The following is a 25512-nucleotide window of genomic DNA, read 5'->3' as shown; positions in this document are numbered from 1 at the left end:
CCAAAAAATAAGATACTAAGAGTACAACAAATAGTTCACCTGTAGTACAAATACAATTTTGAGTTTGCTATTTTAAAAATGAACAGCATCAGATAAAGGCTCTATATAAAAGTATCTAAGAATCGAACACTATTAGACTCAAGGACTATTAGACTCTCGTCTTTGGCTCACAAGGCATAGTTCTACTAACAATTCTGGGTAGACTGGGAAACTGCCAGAGTGTAGAGGGTTTTGTCACATTAAAATATACTTAAAAGAATTTACTTGACCAAATTAACAACATCAGCCAAAAGATTTTCATGCTCATAAGCTAAGATACAGCAGAAAATTGTTGCAAGCACAAAACTAGGATAATCTTTTTAAAAATAAAAATTGGGAGATAGAAACAGAATGTAAAAGGTCTGAAAAATTCAACTCAGAACCATATATATATATATATTTTTTTTAACTTTTATTTTAGGTTCCAGTATACATATGCAACTTTGTTATATAGGTAAACTGAACTCACAGGGGACTGTTTTACAGATTATTTCATCACCCAGGTACTGCCTAGTACTCAAGAGTTATTTTTTCTGATCCTCTCCCTCCTCCCACCCTCCACCCTCAAGTAGGCCCAGTGTGTCGTTCCCCTCTTTGTGATCATGTGTTCTCATCATTCAGCTCCCACTTATAAGTGAAAATGTGGTATTTCGCTTTCTGTTCCTGTGTTAGTCTGCTAAGGATAATTGCCTCCAGCTCCTTCTGTGTACTTGCAAAGGAAATGATCTCATTCTTTCTTATGGCTGCATATGTATCACATTTTTTTCTATGGCCGCATATGTACCACATTTTATTTATCCAGTTTACCATTGATGGGCATTTAGGTTGATTCCATGTCTTTGCTATTGTGAACAGTGCTGCAGTGAACATATATGTGCATGTGTTTTTCTGGTAGAATGATTTATATTACTTTGGATATATACCCAGTAATGGGATTGCTGGGTCAAATGGTAATTCTGTTTTTAGCTCTTTGAGGAATTGCCACACTGCTTTCCACAGTGGTTGAACTAATTTACACTCCCACGAACAATGTATAAGCATTCCCTTTTCTCCACAACCTTGCCAGCATCTATTATCCTTTGACTTTTTAAAAATAGCCATTCTGATGTGAGATGGTATCTCATTGTGATTTTGATTTGCATTTCTCTAATAATGATACTGAGCTTTTTTTCCATATGCTTGTTGGCTGTATATCTTCTTTTGAAAAGTGTCTGTTCATGTCCTTTACCCACTTTTCTATGGGGTTGTTTTTTGCATATAAATTTGTTTAAGTTCCTTATAGAGGCTGGATATTAGACCTTTGCTGGATGCATAGTTTGCAAGTATTTTCTCCCATTCTGTAGGCTGTCTGTTTACTCTATTTATAGTTTCTTTTGCTGTGCAGAAGCTTTTAAGTTTAATTAGATCCCATTTGTCAATTTTTGCTTTTGCTGCAATTGCTTTTGGCATCTTCATCATGAAATCTTTGCCACTTCCCATGTCCAGAATGGTATTGCCTAGGTTGTCTTCCAGGGTTTTTATAGTTTTGGGTTTTACATTTAAGTCTTTAATCTATCTTGAGTTGATTTTTGAATATGGTGTGAGGAAAGGGTCCAGTTTCAATCTTCTGCATATGGCCAGCACGCTATCGCAGCACTATTTACTAAATAGGGAGTCCTTTCCTCATTGCTTGTTTTTGTCAGCTTTGTTAAGTATCAGATGGTTGTAGATGTGCGGCCTTATTTCTGGGCTGTCTTCTCTGTTCCATTGGTCTTTGTCTCTGTTTTGGTTACTGTAGCCCTGTAGTATAGTTTGAAGTCAGGTAATGTGATGCTTCCAGCTTTGTTCTTTGAGCAATATATTTTCAACGCTCAAGTATTCTGGATTATGGCAATTCTCAAAAGTGTGGCTGTTGAACCATAGTCAAAACTATTTTCATCGCTGGGCACAGTGGCTCACGCCTATAATCCCAGCACTTTGGGAGACTGAGGCAGCTGGATCACCTGAGGTCAGGAGTTCGAGACCAGCCTGGCCAACATGGCAAAACCTCATCTTTACTAAAAATACAAAAATTAGCCGGTGTGGTGGCAGACACCTGTAATCCCAGCTACTCAGGAGGCTGAGACCGGAGAATCACTTGAACCTGGGAGGCAGAGGTTGCGGTGAGCCGAGATCGCACCACTGCACTCCAGCCTGGGTGACAGAGTGAGACTCCGTCTCAAAAAAAAAAAAAAAAACTATTTTCATAATAATAATAGTATGCTATTTGACTTGTAATGATATTACAAAAGCAATAGTGGGTAAAACTGCTGCCCCTTATCAGGAACTAAGGCAGTGGCACTTGATTGTACTAGCAGTCATATTCTTCATAGTCACAAACTGACAGTTTTTAAAAGTGCCAGTTTTATGTAAGAATATCCTAGATAAAGCAGTAAAAATTATTGTTATTAAATCTGGACCTTTTGAGTACCTGACTTTTTAAATAATCTAGGTGACAAAATGGAAAGTATGCAAAATACAATAAATTATTGTCTTGAGATCAAGTACTCTGCAATTGCTTTGACTTGGGAGTTAAACTAATCATTTTTTCCACGAAACACCATATTTACTTGAAAGAATGACTGAAAAACTACCATTACTCAGACTTGGTTATTTGAGAGATATTTCTCTGGAAATGGGCAATGGAGGCTGTCCCCTCAAGGAAGACAACTGACAGTATTCACTACCAAAATAAAATTTGAGATTTCAAGCAAAAACTGGAATTTTGAAGAACTTGTATCTGCTACACTGAATTTAACGGCTTCCAAAACTTAAGAACCTACTGATGAGATGAAGAGGGCAGGGTATAGTTATAAACAATGTAATTTTTAGCTAAGTGTGAAATGAGTTAATATTTAGAAAATGTATATAATTCAGCCAACTGCTATTTTCTAAATGATGCTACAAGATCACACACAGGTAAAAGATACATTCATATCAGTGGATTTCTTATCAGTGTACAAAAAAAGTTCATTAATATTTCAGATTCCACATTGCAACTAACCTTTAAAAACTTCCACTTGTTGAGTTTTGGTATAGAATCAAAAAAGAATATCCTCAGTTATCTGAAAAGGCCATTAAAATACCATTCCTTTTCCCAACTATCTATCTGTATGAGGTCGTTATTTTCTACATGTACTTAAGCCAAATTATTGCAACACACTGAGTGAAGGAGGGAATATAAGAATCCAGTGATCTTCTGTTATGCCAGATAGTAAACAAATTTACAAAAATACAAAACAATCCTACTCTTCTATGTGGTTTTCTGGGAAAAACAGTTATTTATATTAACATGTAATAAGTTTATTATTGCTACTTTAAAATAAATTAATAAATATTTTTATATTTTCTCAGTTGTAATTTCTAACAGCATAACCCACATGCTCAAAGGCTTTCTGGAGTCCACAATAATTTTTACAAATATAAGAGTTCTGAAACCAAAAAGTTTGAGAATTAATGGTCTGCAAATTGGGAAGCATGCATTCTAGTTTCAGCTCTCCTCCTCCATAGCTACATGATACTCTTTCCTCTATGAAATTAAGAGACTGGAACCAGATAATCACTAAGGTCCAAGAAAAGTCTGTAAATTTTATGTTCCTTACCTTGAAGTTATAGATTTCATTGTAACAATCAGCGCTTTTCAGATACCAGGTTATATTCAAAGACAGGTCACAAGGTTCTCCATCAACTACAAAAGAAGAAATCTTTGTTAACAAAAGATAATTCCCCAACAAGGCATTTTTCCTAAACTGTTAACCTACATCCTATTTATTTCCTACCCTAAACTGAGATACTCAAAGACCATCCTTTCTCCAAACATAAAGTATTGAAACACATGCAAAAAGAGCTGGATATTAAGATAAATATTGTTATTCATAGAAAAATAGCAGGTAAGCAGTTTTTAACCTCTGGAAACTGTGGATCTATTTTTATGCCATGAAGTCCTAACTTCTGGATCTCTATTGGGAAAAACCTGGGAGTGATAAAGCAGTCCTAAATTCAAGCCAGTCTTCTATTATTTAAGTATTTATTGAGCAGGCTAGGTACGGTAGCTCACACCTATAATCCCAGAAGTTTGGGAGGCCAAGGCAGGGGGATCGCTTGGGCCCAGGAGTTCAAGACCACCCTAGGCAACATAGTGAGAACTCATCTCTACAAAAAATGTTCAAAAAGCTAGGCGTGGTGGTACATGCTTATAGTCCCAGCTACTCAGGTGAGGGAGGCAGGAGGATCACCTGAGCCCAGGAGGTCAAGTCTGCAGTGAGCCATGATGGTACCACTGCACTCTAGCCTGGGCGACAGAGCGAGACCCTGTCTCAAAAAACATAAATAAATAAATAGCGCAAGTATACAAAGGTATAATGGCACATTGTTAGGCCAAAGAGGGAAATGAGTGGAAACAAATTATTAAGACCCTTCGAAAGGCTAGTTGAAGAGACAAGCAATAATAAAATTAGGAATGCATGTCACAGGGCAATATTCATAACTGTTAAATGGTGTTAAATGATGATATACATAACAGTTCCACTGAGAGCAAAATTGGTATCTCGGACCTTGAAAGATATCAAGATAGAACAGAAAGAGCAATGAACGAAAAGCAAACATGGCTGTGGAAGGTAGAAATAGCAAAAGCAAAGATAAGAGTATCAGATTTTTTTTTCAAAGCCTACCTTAAAAGAGGCCTCAAGGAAGCTCATGTTATCATGGAAGCTTCATAAAGCTCATTAAACACAGTTTGGAACACAGTATTCTAATGGATCAAGACATTCTGAAGACTTGGGAAGGTAAATCTGACTATATGACTGATTAGCTGGAGGAAGTCAGTATTCGCTTTTATCTTTGATTCTAGCTATGCAAGGAAAAATATACTAAAGACTCCCTACTCTATACAAATGTGACAAAAATAAACATGCTGCATTTAGGAATCTACTTTTCGTTCATAACAGAAGACGCAACCTAATTATAAGCTTCCTTTTTTCTTTCTTTTAAACTGTTTTCTCAAACTAATTTTTAAATGAACAACATATTTTCAAAGGACTCTATTAGAATGTTCAAAAATTTGACCTGTTGGATAGAATTTATGGAAATGATAAAAACCAATCAGGCTATGAACTATTCAAAATAATCCATACAGAGACAGGATTAACTAATAAAAAGCCAGTAAGAACACATCCCCCAAACAGGAGACTTGTAAGGAAATTTGGCAGCAAAAATACTGCTGTTTATGTTAAAAGACAATATTTAGAATTTTAAATGAAAGGCTTTAAGACAATAAAAATGGTCCCAGCTATTCCATGGAAAGCTATATACCATCCCCCAAAAAGTACAAAATCAAAGACAACTGGTAAATATAAGAAAGCACAGAAATAACAAAGAAAAAGATAATGTAAATGTTAAAGTGTCTCAGGCCAGGCACGGTGGCTCACGCCTGTAATCACAGAACTTTGGGAGGCCAAGGCAGGCAGATAACTTGAGGACAGGAGTTCGAGATGAGCCTGGCCAATATGGTGAAGCCCCATCTCTGCTAAAAATACAAAAATTAGCCGGCGTGGTGGCACGCGCCTATAGTCCCAGCTACTCAGGAGGCTGAGGCAGGAGAATCGCTTGAACCCAGGAAGCAGAGGTTACAGTGAACCGAGATCGTGCCACTGCATTCCAGCCTGGGCATCACAGCAAAACTCCGTCTCAAAAAACAACAACAAAAAATAAAGTGCCTCAAATCCTCCAAAAACAATGAGCTATAAACACTTCAAAATATGCAGTTGGGGCCGGGCATAGAGACTCATGCCTGTAATCCCAGCTACTCGGGAGGCTGAGGCAAGAGAATCGCTTGAACCTGGGAGGCGGAGGTTGCAGTAAGCCAAGATCGCACCACTGCACTCCAGTCTGGGTGACAGAGCGAGACACCATCTTAAAAAAAATGCAGTTGGTTTAACTTGGCAAAACACCACTAGATCAAACTACAAGTGAAAAAAAGACTGGACCTAACAAAAGAATAGAACAGCAAACAGGCTGTCAGGCTATTCCAAAAGACAAGGGTTACCAGGTTACCTAGTAAACCAATCTCACAAGGCCAGTGTCAGAGTAGATTTGATCTAAATCAAATGTAAGTCATTGGTCAGGAGACTGATTATGTATTCATGGATATAGTATATATTCTTCAGAGAAATTCTACCTGCTGTTTTCACTCCCACTAGAATGTAAGCTCGATGAGGGAAGAACATTTTTCTATTACTTCCCTGCAGTCTATGCAATAAGTAATAATTATTCACTAAACAATTGAAAAGAATAAAATTATCTAACTACGACTTATAATTTTGCACTTCCTTGAAGACAGTATGCATAGAATCACACATCTATCATCAGGATTTTTATCCCTCATCTAGAAATAAAGCTGCCCCCGATCAATCATTCTCTAAATTAAAGCCAGTTTTAGAACTAAAAGGAAGCTTTTATTGAACACACAATGGGATACTTTAGATTCAGATACAGTCATTTTTCCACTAGACAAACTAGTTTTGTTCTACATAATCTCTATTTCTTGATAATATCTGAGCTTCCTCTTCCAAGGCAGTAAAGTACTCCTTTTGTAAATAAGGGATCTACTAAATATATTCCTTCATAGCCAACCGCCTGACAAACCTAGGTCATGTTTGCAGTAAACATTTAACAAGCACACAAGAGTAAAACCTCTTTAATCTACACAGAACAGATTAAAACAACCATGCAGGGAATCAACCCCAACATAATCACAGTCATGCACTACATAACATTTCAGTAAATGGAAGACTACATATACAATGGGGGTCCCATAAAATTGTAATATCGTATTTGTACTGTACTTTCCTATGTTTAGATATACAAAAACTTACCATTGTGTTACAATCACCTATAGTATTCAGTACAGTAACATGCTATACAGGTTTACAGCCTAGGAGCAATAGGCTGTACCATACAGACTAGGCGTGTAGTGCCATCCAGTTTTAAGTATACTCTATGATGTTTGCATAATGACAAACTCACCTAAGGATGCTTTTCTCAGAAAGTATCAACTGTAAATGTAATTCGACTGAGATGTGACTGAATATTCAACGTAGTATATACAGCATATATATTAATATATACATTATATATACTAATATATAATGTATACATAGTGTATATATGCAACGTAAACACCAGAAAAACAAGAGAAGAAAATAAAGTTCACACAAGTACTTTGAAGATGATTCAGTAAAAGGACCTTAGTAATACTAAAAATATTTATACCTAGATAATGCCAGACTATTAGATTTCAGAATTTGAAAAATAGGTAATTTAAAACATTACCTATAAGTTTTTAAAATTCAAATTAAAACTTCATGAAATTCAAAAACTCACACTTCAGGAAGATAGTGGTATTTCTGAAGAGGATCTTTCCAAAACTAAAATAATTTTTCCCCTGCAAACATAAAGGAAAGATAATTAGCCTCAGATGGTTTCAATTACCAAAGCATCATATAACTATCTAAGACTGCTAGAAATTCCAACTTAACTTAAATCTTTATGGGACGTACCCCTTAATCAGTTCATTCCCTTTACTCACCAATCACTGCTCAGAATAACCAATCATTTTTTCTAATGAACTATTCTGTGTGCAGATAACCAGAGTTTTATTTTCGAATCTAAAAAGACTTAACCATTTTAGTAACAAGTAAAAACCTAATTGAACACCTGAAAATCTTCACCACTGAACAAAAGGTATAACGTTTACCATATATAAAAGCCCAAATAAGATCTGGACATTACAATCAGTGAGCAGAGCAGAATGAAACAAAAAGGACAACGCAGGTTTAATGGGGCTAATGCTTTTCAGCATTTCCTCCCTGCATCTGGTTTTTGTCTGCTCACAGGACTATACCTGTTACTGAAATAAGGTTTAAAATGGGTAAGGGGCAGAAAGGGTCAACCCATGTAGTTAATTATCCAAATGAAAGACTAGCCTTACCACATTAAATTTAAAGTACTATTTCTTCCATTTTAACCATTCCCATGTTAAAACACATTTTTTAAATCTCTATGCTTTCTAGTCGCACAGTAAAGCTTAGAATAGCCATTTCAAAGTTGAAGCGAAGTCGAACCATCTCGTAAGCAGAATTACTCAGGGACCAAGAAGTGCAGAGGAAGAAAAAGAAAGAAAGAAATGAAGACTCCTATCTACGTATCTTTCTTATCCAACCCGAGGACACTGGATTCTCTGAAACATCTGAAAGATAAACAACTCTCCGTTTGTACGTCGTTTACATCTCAAGTCAAGCACTGAAAGTTCTGTTTTTCTAATGAGAAGCCGCTCCACCACTCCTTTCTGTTGCTGATGTGGCCCTTACATTCCCGCTAGCCTAATCACATAAGTGCGCGGCTTTCCACTCCAGGGAGGTGGGTCCCAGTTGGCCAGCCACACAGACCATCCCGGCAACCCCACCCCTTTTGAAGAGACTTTTGCTGAACCTTCAAGGACCCCTTGGGCCGCCGTAGCCCCACCCCTTGCTCCTCTAGGTTCAGACGCTAGTGAAGTGAATACTCACCGACGGTATCGGAATGTGCCATTTGGACCGGTCGGCAGCAGCTACGGGTGCCGGTCCCGCACTGAAAAGCGACAGTGGTGACGGCTGAGCTCCCAGAAGCAGAAGAATGACAGGCAACACCTGAAGCCACGCAGCCGCCGCCATCTTCACAGCCGTGGAGTGCCTACCGAAAGCATTTCACCCTCTTCCGGTTCGTCCCGCCTTCTTCCGGCTCTGCTCTGAGGGCGGGATTATCCGGGTCCTGGAAACGTCGCGGGGCTTGTTTGCCGTGCCGCGTAGCGGCCTCTCCCTCAGACAATCGTCTGTGCGCCGTGAGACTTTGGACCTACTGCGCAGGCGTCATCCTGTTGGAATCTGGTCAGCTGGGTTAAGGAGAACGCTACATGCCAGCCTGGCCTGAGTCTTTTCTCTCTCCCAGCCCTTAAAGGTTTTGGGATCAGGCAGGCACCCCGTGCAGGATTTGGCTCTCTACTTCTCCCGCTCGCCCCAGCCCCTCATCCCTTCTAAGTCAGTGTCAGACTTTGGGGCCAGAAAGTCTGGAAAAGCCCTAAGTCTGGCTGCCCAATTGGCGTCTAGTAGTGAGTTCTCTGGTTTGGGTGGTATTTAAGCAAAGGCTGGAATTCGGCGGTGGTGGAGTACACGCGATTCCTAGACTGGGTAGTGTAACAACCTTCAAAGGCCCCTTCTAGCCCTGAAGAGTACGATGCTGCAGTAGAATCTGGCCGGAGACCTAGCCTCCAGCAAAGACCCGGCCGGCACTTCCCACTCAACTGAAAACGGAGACAGAGAGGGTCAGTTTTCAAAATGTGTGGCGTGACCCCGCCACTGAGATAGATCTGCAGATGTTTCTTCCCAGTCAGGGAGGCCGTCTCGGCATTTGCCGGTTCTTAACGCTCTTGATTTTTACCCTCTAGGGCTCATTGCGTACACGCCCTCACCGCCGCCCAGTTTCGGTTCCTAACAAAAGCACGTTCCTCATCAGCCACCCGTAATCAAGACAAATTTGCCAGATAAATCGTTGTAGAAACGCTAGTTTGGGCCTGAAAAATTCCAGGAGCAAGAGTCAAGATTTGTCACTCCGTAAGGATCTGGAGGGGACTCCCTTCCCAGAAACTTGACGATGAAGTACTGGTTGTAATTTTAGAAAGACACCCAATCGGCTTCTTTAAAAGATCGCCCAGGGCCCTTGTCCTGAGAGCTGGGAGCTGGTCGGAGTGACAGAGAAGCCATGGAAGCATCTGAGAAAGAGGAAATAAGGTAAAGGCCAAGTGCTTCTGTAGCGAGTGACCCCAGGATCCCTAGAAACGGGGAATAGTACCTCAAAGTACCTGAAAACATTTTGGCTTTGAAGATTTCATTGTGTTTTAATTGCATTTCTTATTTGCGTATTTGGTATTTGCTCACCTTTATCTTTTCTCTCAATTCGCAGGGAGTTAGTTGATATTAATAGCCTCTCATAAAATACTTTCAGGATGGTTAAATAGGCCGGGTGCAGTGGCCCACGCAGGTAATCCCGCAGCACTTTGGGAGGCCAAGGTGGGAGGATCGCTTGAGTTCAGGAGTTCGAGACCCCCTCCCCACCCCCTCGGATTCTCAGCTACTTGGGAGACCAGTGGGAGAATGGACTTGGAGGCTGCCGTGAGCTGTGATCTTGCCACTGCTTGGGCAACAAAGTGAGACCCTGTCTCCAAAAAAAAAGGATGGTTAAATAACATTAACAGTGGAAAAGTTGCAATCAGAACTCTTAACACGTGAAATTCAGGCATGTTGCTTTCCAAGTTCATCTATAATCACCCCTTCCTATATCATCCCAGAGTTAATTCTTCAAAGCTGTAAAGAGGAAACAAAAGATTCTCCAATCTTTGTACACTTGATTAAAATAAACTGGGCCGGGCCGCTCATGCCTGTAATCCCAGCACTTGGGAGGCCTATAGGTGGGCAGATTGCCTGAACCCAGCTCAAGACCAGCCTGGGCAACATGCTGAATCCCTGTCTCTACACAAATTTTAAAGTTAACCAGACGTGGTGATGTGGGGCTGTAGTCCCTGATGTGGGGCTGTAGTCCCAGCTACTCAGGAGGCTGAGGCGGGAAGATAGCCTGAGCCCAGGAGGCGGCAGTTGGAGCAAGCCAAGATCATGCCACTTCACTCTAATGTAGGAGGCAGAGCGATATCCTGTCTCAAAAAAATTTTTTTAAATAAAATAAACTGACAAAGACTGAGTTCAGTGAAGGACAAACTTTTTTTAGTATGGCCAAATATATCTGCCTGGGCTTGTTTTCATAATATTTCGACGTTTGTGTTCAGTCATAGCTTTCTACATAATCATGGACATGCTGACTACAGATGCATTCAGCCACACCGGTGCATGAAAGCCAGTGTTATTTTTTTTCTCCTTATAATCTGTAGTTGTTTTAATCAGATGGAGGCTAGTTTAAATACATATACTCAAAACTTCAATATACATGTATCTCATTCATGTTTTATTCCAGAAACAGCTCTTCTGGAAACTTGGTTTTAAAAAACACGGCCCCTAGATTGTCACCTTATCTTGAAAAGCGAGAAATTCCCTTTCTACGTCTGTTCTGTTCTTATTCTAGCACCTTGCACCTCTATTAAAGCATTTGTCAGCTTGTATTGTGATTGCTGGTAAAACCCTAACTGATAGCTTGAACACAGTTCATACCTTCCTCAGAGCCCAGCACCCAGGAAGAATTTTCTGAAAATATTTTGTTGAATAAATCGGTGGGTGGGTTATGGTTCTTAGTTTGTCTGGTTGGTTGGTTTTGGTTTGTTCGTTTTAGGATGCTGTTTTGGTTTTGCTCCTTCAGATTTTACTTTTGCAGTCATAGCCTTCAGTCATTATTTCAGAAGAATATGTCCTCATAAGTGACAGTGATCTTGTCCCATTACTTTCGGAGTAACCCCAGAACCTGATGTTTTGTTGTTTACCTCAGAGGATTTATAAAAGGCTATTGTTCTGCAGCATAATGTGCTATTATGTTATACTATGGCCGTGACACAATTTTGCGTTGCAGAATAGACTCCAAAGGTTTATTTTGCATGTTCGTACTGTAGTTAGAGAAGGTACAAAAGTTGGATTCACAAGCCCTGTGTAAAGTAAATTTCTCAAAATGTCTTTTTATTTAGTGTTGAAGATGAAGCTATAGATAAAAACATTTTCAGAGACTGTAACAAGATCGCATTTTACAGGTAAGGAAAATAAATATAGTAAGTAGATCAAAACATCTCTGACAGTATTTCAAAATGGATGCTTATTAAATTTTTGAGAACTGATAGACTTTCCAAGGAAAGGATAATTTAATAATTAAGGAAATCATCAGACAGGAGACTCACTTTTAACTTTATACATTTACTCCTGAAGTATTTAAATTTTTCAATAAACAGCTATTTTATTTTAAAAGCCAAAATATTTTTAAACTAGTTTTAAATTTTGACGCTTTGAATAGATAACACTTTTACATGGTTCAAAAGTAATATAAAGAAGTATGCATTGAAAAATGTTGCTTCCACTCTTGTCCCCTTCTACCCATTCCTCATCTTGTCCCGAGTAACCAAATTTCTTCATTTCGTATTTATCCTTCCAGTATTTCTTTTTGTAAATACATGTATTTTTATATTATTCCTTTTCTCTTTTTTTAATCACCCCTTTTTATACCAAATAGGCTTTTTTTCCTGCTTTATAGTTTGTTCTGAGGAGTAATTCATATGAGTGCATGGAGATCGTTTCCCCTTTTTACAGCTGCATAATATTCCAGGGGGTAGATATACTGTTAATATAATTTATTCAGTCTGTCTCTTATTGCTAGACCCTTGGGTTGTTTTTAATATTTTGCTAAAATAGCACTACCACAATGAAGAGCTATACATAGGTCATTTTCTACACATGCAGGTATATTTATAGGATACATTTCTAGGAGTGGGATTACTGGGTCAAAGACTAAATGCATTTGAAATGTGTTAACTATTACCAGATTTCCCTCCATAGGAATTATAACATTTGTACCCCTATCAACATTATATAAGATTGCCTGGCCGGGCGAGGTGGCTCACACCTGTAATCCCAGCACTTTGGGACGCCAAGGCAGGCAGATCACCTGAGGTTGGGAGTTTGAGACCAACCTGACAAACATGCAGAAACCCCGTCTCTACTAAAAATACAAAATTAGCCAGGCATGGTGGCGCATGCCTGTAATCCCAGCTACTTGGGAGGCTGAGGCAGGAGAATTGCTTGAACCCGGGAGGCAGAGGTTGTGGTGAGCCGAGATCGTGCCATTGCACTCCAGCCTGGGCAACAAGAGTGAAACTCTGTCTCAAAAAAAAAAAAAAAAAAAGATTGCCTGTTTCTCCAGAGCTACAAAAAATATGCCTTTAAAATCTTCATTTTATCTTATTTTTATTTTTATTTTTATTTTTTTTGAGACGGAGTCTCCGTCACCCAGGCTGGAGTGCAGTGGCGCAATCACTGCCCACCACAACCTCCACCTCCTGGGTTCAAGCAATTCTGCTCCTTCAGCCTCCCGAGTAGCTGGGATTACAGGCATGCACCACCATGCCCAGCTAATTTTTTGTATTTTTAGTAGAGAGGGGGTTTCACCATGTTGGTCAGGTTGGTCTTGAACTCCTGACCTCAGATGATCCGTCTGCCTCGGCCTCCCAAAGTACTGAGATTACAGGCGTGAGCCACCATGCCCGGCCATAGTCTTCATTCGAAAAAAAAAAAAAGTCTATCTGATCTTGAAACTGAAATCATCAAAAATTGTGTTATACAGTATAGCTTTCTAACGTATTCACTCTCTGTTTAATAGGAAGAAAAGCGTATTATGTTAATTCTGAACAGGTATCTAGAGGGAAGTCTACAGTGAATGCCTGTTAACCTTGTTAAACCACTAGATTATATTTAATATCCACTAGAAATTATTTAGTTACTATTAAAGTCCATTTTATAGAAAGAGGGAGGGAAATTAACAAGCTCACAAACGTCATCTATGAAAATTGCCCCACCATCTCAAGGAAGGAGACAAGATGTCATCCTTTGAGCAATGTTATAATAATCAATTGTATTAGTATTCTTACTGATACTCATCTTATTAGCATTCTAATAATAAAGTTCCTGATTAGCACTTTATTATAGTACTGTTTGTGCCCTGAAATTCACTGAATATCATAGTGAATTTTAATGACTTCCACGTGATAATACAGTCTTTTGGATACTGACAATCACAAATAATTATCAAGCATCTGCATACTCTGTATCTATAGGCGTCAGAAACAGTGGCTTTCCAAGAAGTCCACCTATCAGGCATTACTGGACTCAGTCACAACAGATGAAGACAGCACCAGGTTCCAAATCATCAATGAAGCGAGTAAGGTGAGATAGAAGTATTTTCCACAGAAAATAATTTGTTTCTTTATTTATTGGGGCTGAATGAAGTAAATTTCCACAAAAGCCAATTAAAGTTGTATATGCTTCAAAAATAAACCTCGTTAGAAAAGGAATATCAGCCTTTTAGTGATTAGTGGCTCACACCTGTAATCCCAGCACTCTGGGAGGCAGAAGCGGGCAGATTGCTCGAGCCCAGGAGTTCGAGACTAGCCTGGGTAACATGGCGAAAACCCATCTCTACAAAAAGTACAAAAAAATTATCCAGGCACAGTGATGCATGCCTGTAGTCCCAGCTACTCAGGAGGCTGAGGTGGGAGGATCTCTTGAGCCTGGGAGGTCGAGGCTGCAGTGAGCCATGATTGTGCCACTGCACTTCAGCCTGGGTGACACAGCAAGATCCTCCCTCAAAAAAGAACAAAGAAAGAAAGAAAATGTATGTCATCTTTGTATCAGATGTTTTCCGAAATGTCTTACAAATGTTATTTCCTTTTGTTTAGTCTTTAACACATCTAAGAGTTACATTATATTATCCTAATTTCAGATGAGGAAAATGAAGTCTAGAAAATCACTTGCCCAAAGTCTTACATTTAGTAACCAAAATTTTCTCCTGCATCTGTCAGACGCCATCACCCACGTGCTTTCTAACACTATTACACAATGCCCAGTTGCATGTGTAGCCTGAGCAAGGCACAAATTCAGGGTATGTCCAAATCTCAAAATGCAGGTGGGCCAGGGGGAACAGGGGACAGGCGAAAGGACTATGCAGTTGAAAACCCAAGTAACAAGTGTTCGCTCACCTGAGCTGCTTCACTAGAGGTTACCATAGTTTTTGCCTAGTGAGAGTGTTAGGGAAGTATATCTTAAGTGCTTTATCTCACCCGTGAAGTTGTCATGTTACTTTAGATGGGCCAGTCATAGAGGAAGCACTGTGGGCTGTGCTAGGAAGTGTGACTGTGCACTACTACCTGATGCCCTCAACCTGACCCTCGCTTTCAGATCCTCCGTGCATTCTAAAGGCATCCTAAGTTTCTAAGGCCTCTGAGGCCAATCTGACTTAACTGGTAATTCATATCACTGAAAGACAGTTAAGGCCATTAGCTCTGGGTCCCGTAACTGCTTGGATAATATCTGCACCAACTCACTAACAAGTTCCAGTTCTGGGAAGCTGATGTTCATGGCAAAGCTGTGAACTATGTGACTATCATAGTTCCTGCCCTGCAGCGCTGTACTGATATTGGTGGGTTCTCCATAATAATTGTAAGGTCTTTAATTTAGAAATGGGTCCAAACTTTATTCCCAGACAGAAAGAACAATTGTACAGTGAAGAAAACTACCTTCATTATGGAGTTTTAGAGATTTTAGTCATATGGAGTCTTCTTCCATAGCTTTCTTGCCCAAATTCAAAATATGAGCTAGAATCATATCAACAGTTCTGTGTTCTTTATCCCCATCCCCTGTCCTCAACTTCTACGACATAGTTATTGTGGCAGTACATTTAGCTCATCTCTCTTAGCTGCACAGATGGGGCAGTTAGCCTTTCTCCAAAATCTAGTGCTGATTCTTACACCACCCATTTTCCTGGAGTAATTTTCCTCCTTGCCTAGTATCTTTGATACATTTGAGTTCTCAGCTCATGGTACCCCCAAAGCCATAGGTCCTCTAATGCTGATTCAGGTCTCCCTTTATATTCTTATTTATATATGTTTTTTATATATCCTTTTGTAGCCTAGTTTGGTAGCTGTTCATGGGGAAAAAAATGGTGCAGCACTAATTTCCTTCCTGGAGAGCCAACCACTGTTTGCATGTGGTCTAATAGCCTGACACCCGGCCAAACCCCTCTATTCAGGGTCAGCAGAAGCAGTTGGCCCCAGGAAATGCATCAAGTCCATCAGAGGCCTTCCAGGAGTCTTTAGGCCTTGACCAGATGTCAAGAACCTTTCTGTCACATTTTTCTTGTCATTGTCTCATTTTCTTTCCTATTTCCATTGTGTCTAACCTGAGAGAGTTGTAGTTGTCCATAGTCAGAGCAAGAATCCCTATCCATTCTTGAGGATGCTTAGTATATTGAGCACCTGGTCATGAAGACGTGCTGAGGTAAAGTAAATGAGGCAAAATCACCTTGAATGTCAGTGGTGAGCCAAAATGAAAATTCTCAACACAGCGTGATAGCAGTTTGCGGTGGACACCCACATATGCCATTTTACATTACTGTAGATCAGTTTCTCTTTTTGGATCCTGAAAAAGTGAGGAACAGTGCTGTTCAGGTCAGGTGCCAGAACCAGAGCCCGACAACTCTGGATGCCTTCAAAGGCAAAGAAACCACAGTCCAGGAGGAGACACAGGATCTCAGTACAAGACAGTACCTGGCTCAGAAGGAAGCTGAGGAGCCTGATAAACAAGGAAAAATTACCTGGGACATCAGCAACGTAGCTCCCAAGACTGAGAACTTTGAGGACCTCTTGGAACAAACTCCATGCTCAGGTATTAGAAATATCGGAACCACATATGGAATCTGCGTGCCCTGATCTCAGGCAAATGTATGCAAATATATATTTCAGGAGATCACCCTGAAATTCTGCACTGAACTCCATTTTAATGTCCTCCTTGCCATGTGGTGTTGAGATGACTAGTAAGTACATAAGATTTCATGCCCTCTGTCAGTCTGTTAGGGACAACAAAGGTGATGGTGATCACTAATGTTGCCTGCATCTTATATGCAGCTCATTGCATAGTGAAAGAGCCTTTATTAGGCCAGGTGTGGTGGCTCACGCCTGTAATCCCAGCACTTTGGGAGGCCAAAGCAGGCAGATCACTTGAGGCCAGGAGTTTGAGACCAGCTATGGCCAGCGTGGCAAAACCCCATCTCTACTAAAAATACAAAAATTAGCCAGGCAGGGTGATGCATGCCTGTAATCCCAGCTACTCCAAAGGCTGAGACATGAGAATCACTTGACCCTGGGAGGCAGAGGTTGCAGTGAGCCAAGATTGTGCCACTGCACTGCAGCCTGGGCAACACAGTGAGACACTGTCCAAAAAAAATTGACCTAAAATATGACAAAGACAGCATGGAAAAAGAAAATTACAGATTAACTTACTTATGAACATAAATTTAAAAATTGTGAAGGCTGTACTAATAAAGTGAATCCTTCAGGATAGTAGAAAATAATGTATTGTGACCGAGAGGTTATACATATACATTGATTAAATTGCCAAACTGCAAAAGTCTTGAAAAAACGGTCTCTTTTAAATTCCTGTTTAGGCCAGGTGCAGTGGCTCATGCCTATAATCCCAGCACTTTGGGAGGCCCAGGCAGATGGATCTCCTGAGGTCAGGGGTTTGAGACCAGACTGATCAACATGGTGAAACCCCATCTCTACTAAAAATACAAAAATAAGGCCGAGTGCGGTGGCTCACACCTGTAATCCCAGCACTTTGGGAGGCTGAGGTGGCCAGATCACGAGGTCAGGAGTTCAAGACCAGCCTGACCAACATGGTAAAACCCGTCTCTACTAAAAATACAAAAATTAGCCAGGCATGGTGGTATGTGCCTGTAGTCCCAGCTACTGAGGAGGCTGAGGCAGGAGAATCGCTTCTCAAAAAAAAAATACAAAAATTAGCTGGGTGTGGTGGTGCATGCCTGTAGTCCCAGCTACTCAGGAGGCTGAGGTAGGAGAATTGCTTGAACCTGGGAGTCAGAGGTTGCAGTGAGCCAAGATTGTGCCACTGCACTGCAGCCTGGGCAACACAGTGAGACTCTGTCTCAAAAAAAAATTTTTTTAATAACAAATAACTTCTATTAAAAATGGTTTCTGGGATAAGATGGGTGTTTCAAGGAGATTGCACATTAAGATATGGTATGAGTGTGATCTGAAGTTTTAAAATAAGCTGCATACATCCACTTATTCAGAATGGTAGCTTTTTATTTCAGGTTGAGAGGGACAGCCCAGAGTCTAAGAGGATCATATTCAGCTCACAGCTGCAGTTCTCAAATTACACTGATCAGGCAGATTCTGACAAATCCAACAGTCTTGGTGCCTGCCTGCCCCTAAACCTTTAAAACCCTTAAAGCAGTAACTTTGGAGTTGTCAAGGTTTGTTAATTTTTGAATTTCTCCCTCTCAATTCCCTTCCCCAATCTGCTCCTTAATAAACAACCAGGAAGCAGAACCAAGCTTCATTCAACATTGGGTTAGGCTGCCATAACCAAATATCACAGGCTGGGCAGCTTACGCAACAGATGTTTATTTCTCGCAGTTCTGAAGGCTATAAATTCCAAGATCAAGGTGCTAGCAGCTTCACTGTCTGGTGAGGGCTCTCTTCTTAGTTTGTAGATGGCTGCCTTCTTCTTGTGCCCTCACATAGTGGAGAGAGAGTGTGTACACAAGCTCTCTGGTCTTTTCTTATAAGGGCACTAATCCGTTCCTGAGGACTTCCTCAACCTCGTGACCTCATCTAAACCTAATTACCTCCCAAGGGCTTCATCTCTGAATACCATCATATTGTGGGTTAGGGCTTTAATAGCAAATTTTGGGAAGACGCCATTCAGTCCATAGCAAACATGATGTTCCAGGACATAGATCTGTTCCAAAACAAGCTGGAATGTTGACCTGTGTGTTGTCGCAAGGTTGGAACATCTAGGCTTTGGAGAAAAGCTGGTTGCAGGTTCAGATGCATAAGTTTTCTCACATAGGGTCCTAATATAGTGTTGTGCTTATTCCTGATGACAGAATAATCAGGTAGATATTTAGTAAAGAAGTTTCCAGAAAATAAAAAGAAAGTGATCAGGAAAGTGTGTTGACTGCTTTTGTAGAACTCAGTTGTTGTTTTTTTCCTACTACTATCAGTTTTCTATCTTCAGTGAAAATTTGGTCTGGATTGAGAAAGAGATCTAGTCTTATGATCTAGGCAAAGGAAAATGTATGCTGTCTTGTGAGTCTAGCTTAAATAGCATTGCTAGCAAGGATGTCTGGAGCAATCTACTTTATATTGCTCATTATGATGCTTTCTCATGATATAGGTGACCATTTGGCAACACGTTTATTTTCTTTTGCAGCCTGTTTGCAAGGTTTCACCAGAGACAACACTTCCAGCAGCTTCTCCAAGGATGCAGGAATATCTCTGAGCACCTCTATGAAGTTACCCCTTGCCTTTTCATCTAAGCCTAATGAAAATGAGGCTTTGCCCAACCAGCCACCTTCTCAGCAGACAAGGCACAACTACCACTTGTTAGCCAGTACTGTGTCTGCAGAAATGGCCAGAAACAGGCAGCTAATTTGGGAACTGGCCAGACAATCAGAAGCACACCTGGACAGGCCAATTGTCCTTGGGGAACAGGCCGTTGCCCAGCGTGAGGTTGCCAGTATTCTTTGTAGAAAATCAGTGCTTGCAGTAAACCAACTGGCTGCAACTGTGGAAGGGACGATTAGTGTCCTACAGCAATTTAATGAACTATTAGACCATTCCCTGGATCCCGGGAGGTCTTGATCACAGCTAGTAGAGGTGGTTGCTCACTGTTCTATGTCTTTTAGGTTAACAGTTCTTTACATAATAGTGAAGAGTCCTGGTGCCTCAGGAAGAGCAAGATCTACCTACCAAGGAGGAGTTGATGGAGTTATAATTTTCCTACTTAACACCCACTGCAAATTTAAATATGTGTTCTAGGGCTGTTTGTTAATTCTATTACGGTCTTTACTAATTGTGATTCCCAGTTCTGGGCGAATAAAAAGTTTTTGTTTTAATGTAATTGTGATCAACACTATGCTTGAAGACATAGACAAAGCTATTTCTACCACCATGATGTTTACAAAATATCTGGTATTTTAGCCTATATGGCCATTAAAAAAACTAGATTTGTGGATAACAAACCCCCAAGTTTTAATTGTTTTTATTTAGTAAGGGAGAAATAAGACAGGAAAAGAGAATTAATACTCTTTTTCCCAGACTGAGAGGTGGGCTTCTAAGTAAAGGTATATGAAAAACTGAGTAGAGGCTTGTAGTACTAAAATGAACCTCCAAAATTTAATCTTTTCTCTGAGGATTTATCTCAGCTTCTCTGTGTAATTGGATATTAACACATTTTAAATTTTTTAAAGAGATGGGGTCTCACTGTGTTGCTCAGGCTGGGGTGCAGTGGTTACTCATAGGTGCAGTCATGGCACACTGTAACCTCAAACTACTAGGCTCAAGCAATCCTCTTGCCTCAGCCCCACTGCGTAGCTGGGGCTATATGCATGTACCACCCGCTGGCATGTCTTAAATACTTCTAAGGGAGCAAAACGCATGCTCTCTCATCTCATATTAACTATCCATTTAAAATTATTAGATGTATGTTCATTTTACATAAATTGATCTGGCTGCAATTGAGTGTAACTACTTATATTATCTAAGGATTAATACTAGATTCTTAATTTAAGCAGTCCAACATCTGTAACTTCTTAATGTATTTTTTCATTGTCATTTCCAATCATCACTAACAGGAGGAAGAGATTTGATAGTTTATTTGTATATTATTTTATTTATAAATATCCAGCAGGTCCTAGCAAATAGGAAAGGAATATCTACAAATGTTTACTATTTTAGGTAGAAGAATATAACAGTCATGTCCAGACTTTTTGAAAGAGCAAGGAAGTGGTGGAAGGATTGGGAAAGAACTGGCAGTTAAGCCTCAGGGAAGTGGCTTTTAAACTGTCATCCACAGAGCCCTGAGGTTTCAACAGAGGTGACTTAGGACTCAATACAGGGAAGGCAGGGGACTCTAAGGTGGGACACTGAGCCATTCCCCAGTGTCTTTAACCCAAGTGGCTTTACTTATTGGACTTCTGGGAGTCTGCTGATATTTAAAAAGAAAAAAAAGTTAATAAGAGAAAAAAAAACACATGAGCCCAGATCATAGGAGGAAATGCATACTAAGGTCTAAGGAAAGTAGTGCCTGGACCAAGAAAGCTATGTTGGTGATAATAAGAGATAAGGCACAGTGGCTCACACCTGTAATCCCAGCACTTTGGGAGGCTGAGGCAGGAGGATCACTTAAGGTCAGGAGTTTGAGACCAGGCTGGTCAACGTGGTGAAACCCCGTCTCTATTAAAAATACAAAAATTAGCCTGGTGTGGTGGCACGCACCTGTAATTCTAGCTACTCAGGAGGCTGAGGCACAAGAATCACTTGAACCTAGGAGGCGGAGGTTGCAGTAAGCGGAGGTTGCAGTAAGCCAAGATTGCACCACTGCACTCCAGCCTGGGTGACAAAGCAGGACTCCATCTCAAAATAAATAAATACATAAATTTAAAGAAAGAATGACTCTAAATATTGCTAAATTTCAGAGCGATTTTTGCTAAAATTAGTTCACTAAATTAAAATTAAAATGAGGATTAACTCTGATTTATACATGAAGTCATTATAGTGAAAACAGGGTTGTTGCTCTCTCTTTTTTCTCCCCTGGGCTGCAGCCTCAAGAACAGAACGTACAGCTCAGTCTTTGGTTTAAACAAAAATTAGTTTTTTTTTTTTTTGTAGAGAAAGCTGTTTTACTAAAAATGGGACAAACTCTGAGTGAATAACTAGATGTAAATTGTTAATCATATATAGGCAGACCACCTATATGCCCCCTGCTTAGGAAGTTCTTGCCCATTTTTACCTACTCAAAGTCTTACTAATTCCTGAAGGCCCTGCTTAAATCTCTATTCCTCTAGAGAAATGTCCAGAACTTCTAACCGTATGGTCATCATTAATAACCCCCTTCCTTAATCTCTTGCCTTTCTGTTTTAAAACTTATCACAGAATGCTCTGTGTTAGCTTTGCATCTCTTTTATCTCCTCCAAATTTCAGCCTCCCCAAAAGTTCAATCATTGCAATAATAGATGCCAAATAAATGTTAATTGAATGGAATTTGAGAGAGCAATGGAAATATACATTTAAATAGTGAGAGAATACATAATCTAACAATTTGAAGTTTGTACTTGGACATATTTCCAAATGTTAAAATTTTGATTGTACACTAAAAGTAGTTTAAATACATAAAAGAACATTAAACATGCAAGCATAATTACAGTATGATCACTATTGCATCATAACCCTGCCTTAGAATATCTAGAAAAGAATCCACAGCCACAGCATTGTTTACTTGTTCACTGTTTAGTGTCATGTTACAGTTTAACTGCCCTGATTGCTTCCCTGTATTCTCAAGAGGCAAAGTTCCAGTAACATCACGTTTTTGGTGCTGGCTTGGTATTCTCCATATTTCTTATCTTTTACTTGCACCACATTGTACCCATTCTAAGCTATGTCACACAACTTACCAAGTTTAGCTGTCATTTAACAGACATAATAGTAATAACACAGGCACCCAGTAGTAACCAAAATTTGGCATCATACTTCATGAAGAAATTGCAATTGACTAGTGCGGCTTGGCCCACCAGTTGAAAACCATGGTCTTAAAATATTTTTCTAGGTGCTCATTTTGTGGCCTGAGTCCTGTCATTTCTATTCTCCTAGAGCTTCTTGTTCTGTGTTTTATTTTTCAAATTCTCTATTATCTTCATGGTTCTACATTGTTTTCGTGTCCCATGGTAGACAGAATTTTACTTATGTTCCCCAGCCTCTTGTAAAAGTTCCCCAGGTCTATTTTCCCAGGTGTGAACAAATCAATTCCAGTTTGATTTTAGTGCACCAAGCCTCCTTTCATCCACCACTAGAGAACTCCAATGATCATTTTATTCTGTACTCTTTTCTCTTCTGTAGCCCGCCACCCTTCATCTTTCATCCAGCTGGAATCTAGTTACTCTGCTTTTAACACTCAAACTCTTATTCTTAACGTGTCTGTAGTTTATCATAGATACAGTAGCCACATGTCCCAATCTTCCAAGGCAAGTTTCAGTTTATGCCTGTCTTTCAGTGTAATTATTAATAGAGACTCCTTTCACTCTGAAGATACTGGTTTGGACAATTGTATGTTCACCTAGCCACAGAACACATAGAAGATATTTCTTGTTGCTACTATAGCTATAGCCAAGCAAGTACATACATAAACCGGGGAGCTTTTTTTCTTTAATCACCATTGTTCTCCAATTTGCTTGGCCTATCATAATTGAAACAAATACTTTCCTAATTATTGTAATTGGTGCAAAATTGGCCATCACTTGGGTAACCTGTTGAAGGTAATCTCTTGTATCTGTTTCCAGGTTCCTCTCCTGGCTGAAATTTATGGTATAGAAGGAAACATTTTCAGGCTTAAAATTAATGAAGAGACTCCTCTAAAACCCAGGTTTGAAGTTCCTGATGTCCTCACAAGCAAGCCAAGCACTGTAAGGTAAGCCAAGGAGCAAGGTATTTTAGAGACACGCTTGATACATTCTTTTTTTTTTTTTTTTTTTTTTTTGAGACGGAGTCTCGCTCTGTCGCCCAGGCTGGAGTGCAGTGGCGCAATCTCGGCTCACTGCAAGCTCCGCCTCCCGGGTTCATGCCATTCTCCTGCCTCAGCCTCTCCGAGTAGCTGGGACTACAGGCGCCCGCCACCACGCCCGGCTAATTTTTTTGTATTTTTAGTAGAGACGGGGTTTCACTGTGGTCTCGATCTCCTGACCTCGTGATCCGCCCGCCTCGGCCTCCCAAAGTGCTGGGATTACAAGCGTGAGCCACCGCGCCCGGCCTATTCTTTTATCATATCTTGAGTAATAAATTTTGTTATGTGCACTTCTTATTTTGGCTGCTCAAAACTATAGTCATTTAGGTTGGTGCAAAAGTAATTGTGGTTTTTGCCATTACTTTTAATGTATTCAGTTATTTGGGGATAAATCTATCCATTTTCCTTATTATCCATTCTGTTTTTTCTTCTTCCACCATTTGATTCATCAGGACTTATTTAACAGGGAGAAGCAGAACTTTGATCCCTGCTCTCCTTCTCACAAAGAAAGTGGTTTTATTAGCCAGACTATGGGAGCAAGTAGAAGGAAAGCTACTTATTACTCACTCAGATTAGCAGCAGGGCTCCAGAGATCTAATACGCTAGCCAAACTCCCATGCTTACACTAATTTATACCGTTGGACGGACTTAATTAAGGTTATTCTCAGAAGTCTAACATGTAATTTTACTTAGTGTCAAGGTAAATTAATAATCAGTGTCTAGGTGAAAAACAATTTTTGGGGACTAAAGCATTTTCAAGTACCTGCAAAACTTTCATCTGTTCTCATAACACTTTCCAGTAATATTTCAACTCAGTTTTGCCAGTTGGTTTCCATTATATTTTCATATTATTTCACTAAAGGAACATCAGATTATGCCAGATGCTTTCATTTTTACTATATCATTACTGTAGTTTTTTTTTTTTATTAATTTTTTTTGCATACAAAAACAATAAACATTTTCTAAAAATACATACAAACAAAAAGATGCGTATCAAACATATTAGGAAGGTTGCACATGGGAAGTCGGGGAATAGAAATGGGGGGTGGGAGTTAAAATAAATGAGAGAGGGACTTTATATGGATCAGTGATAATAACTCAATCCTCTATTTGACAAAGAAGAGGGAGAAGGAAGAGGAAGAAAAAGAAAGTGGAATAAAGGATCAGAAAGGGAGGAAAATAGAAAAAATTAGAGTATGACTCCAGGGTAGACCTGTTTTGTTGTCACTGAGTTGGTTGGTTGGTTTGTCTGTTGTATTCTTCATGTTTCGCCAAGTTGGCCAGACTGGTCTCGAACTCCTAGCCCGAAGTGATCAACCCGCCTCGCCCCCCAGAGTGCCGGGACCACAGGCGTGAGCCACCACGTCCAGCCCCCACATTGCTTCTGGCCTCCGTGGTAGACCTCCCAGACGGAGCGGCCAGGCAGAGGAGCTCCTCACTTCCACCCAGACACGGGGCGGCCAGGCAGAGGAGCTCCTCACTTCCCAGACGGGGCGGCCAGGCAGAGACGCTCCTCACTTCTTCCCAGACGATAGGTGGCTGGGCAGAGGCGCTCCTCACTTCCCAGACGATGGGTGGCCGGGCAGAGGCGCTCCTCACCTCCCAGGCGATGGGTGGCCGGGCAGAGGCACTCCTCACTTCCCAGATGCGGCAGCCGGGCAGAGGCGCTCCTCACTTCCCAGACGATGGGTGGCCGGGCAGAGGCGCTCCTCACCTCCCAGACGGGGCGGCCGGGCAGAGGCGCTCCTCACTTCTTCCCGGACGGGGCGGCCGGGCAGAGGCGCTCCTCACTTCTTCCCGGATGGGGCGCCGGGGCAGAGGCGCTCCTCACTTCTTCCCGGACGGGGCGGCCGGGCAGAGGCGCTCCTCACTTCTTCCCGGACGGGGTGGCCGGGCAGAGGCGCTCCTCACTTCTTCCCGGACGGGGCGCCCGGGCAGAGGCGCTCCTCACTGCTTCCCGGACGGGGCGGCCGGGCAGAGGCGCTCCTCACTTCTTCCCGGACGGGGCGGCCGGGCAGAGGCGCTCCTCACCTCCCAGACGATGGGTGGCCGGGCAGAGGCGCTGCTCACTTCCCAGACGATGGGTGGC

The 25512-nt window shown here is 40.8% G+C and overlaps 2 protein-coding genes across 22 annotated transcripts in view; one reads left to right on the top strand and one right to left on the bottom strand.

Moving 5' to 3' along the window:
• The window catches only part of TMEM87A (transmembrane protein 87A), a 63797-nt gene extending 54969 nt beyond the window's left edge, over nucleotides 1-8828 (bottom strand). For 2 of the 7 annotated variants that reach the window (XM_063639576.1, XM_055278876.2), the window contains exons 1-3: nucleotides 8622-8810; nucleotides 7438-7498; nucleotides 3660-3745 (exon numbers count right to left, since the gene is read on the bottom strand). In XM_063639576.1, coding sequence (XP_063495646.1) covers nucleotides 3660-3745; nucleotides 7438-7498; nucleotides 8622-8765 — 291 coding nt within the window. In that variant the 5' untranslated portion in view covers nucleotides 8766-8810. Of the gene's footprint in view, nucleotides 1-3659; nucleotides 3746-7437; nucleotides 7499-8621 lie in introns of all 7 variants that reach the window. The other 5 variants (XM_055278881.2, XM_063639577.1, XM_055278882.2 and 2 more) reach the window with 5 other exon arrangements.
• The window catches only part of GANC (glucosidase alpha, neutral C), an 85760-nt gene continuing 68815 nt past the window's right edge, over nucleotides 8568-25512 (top strand). For 3 of the 15 annotated variants that reach the window (XR_010120838.1, XM_063639560.1, XM_063639562.1), the window contains exons 1-5: nucleotides 8839-8978; nucleotides 9536-9878; nucleotides 11771-11833; nucleotides 13904-14012; nucleotides 23203-23330. Coding sequence is in view for 14 of the 15 variants with exons in the window: in XM_063639560.1 (XP_063495630.1) it covers nucleotides 9850-9878; nucleotides 11771-11833; nucleotides 13904-14012; nucleotides 23203-23330 (329 nt within the window). In the remaining variant the exon portion in view is untranslated. The other 12 variants (XM_063639559.1, XM_063639561.1, XM_055278868.2 and 9 more) reach the window with 11 other exon arrangements.

Source organism: Symphalangus syndactylus, chromosome 5 (genome assembly GCF_028878055.3).
Source record: "Symphalangus syndactylus isolate Jambi chromosome 5, NHGRI_mSymSyn1-v2.1_pri, whole genome shotgun sequence".
NCBI classification, from domain to species: Eukaryota; Metazoa; Chordata; class Mammalia; order Primates; family Hylobatidae; genus Symphalangus; species Symphalangus syndactylus.
Note: the sequence above shows the minus strand (reverse complement) of the source record. Positions and strands in the feature narration are given on the sequence as shown.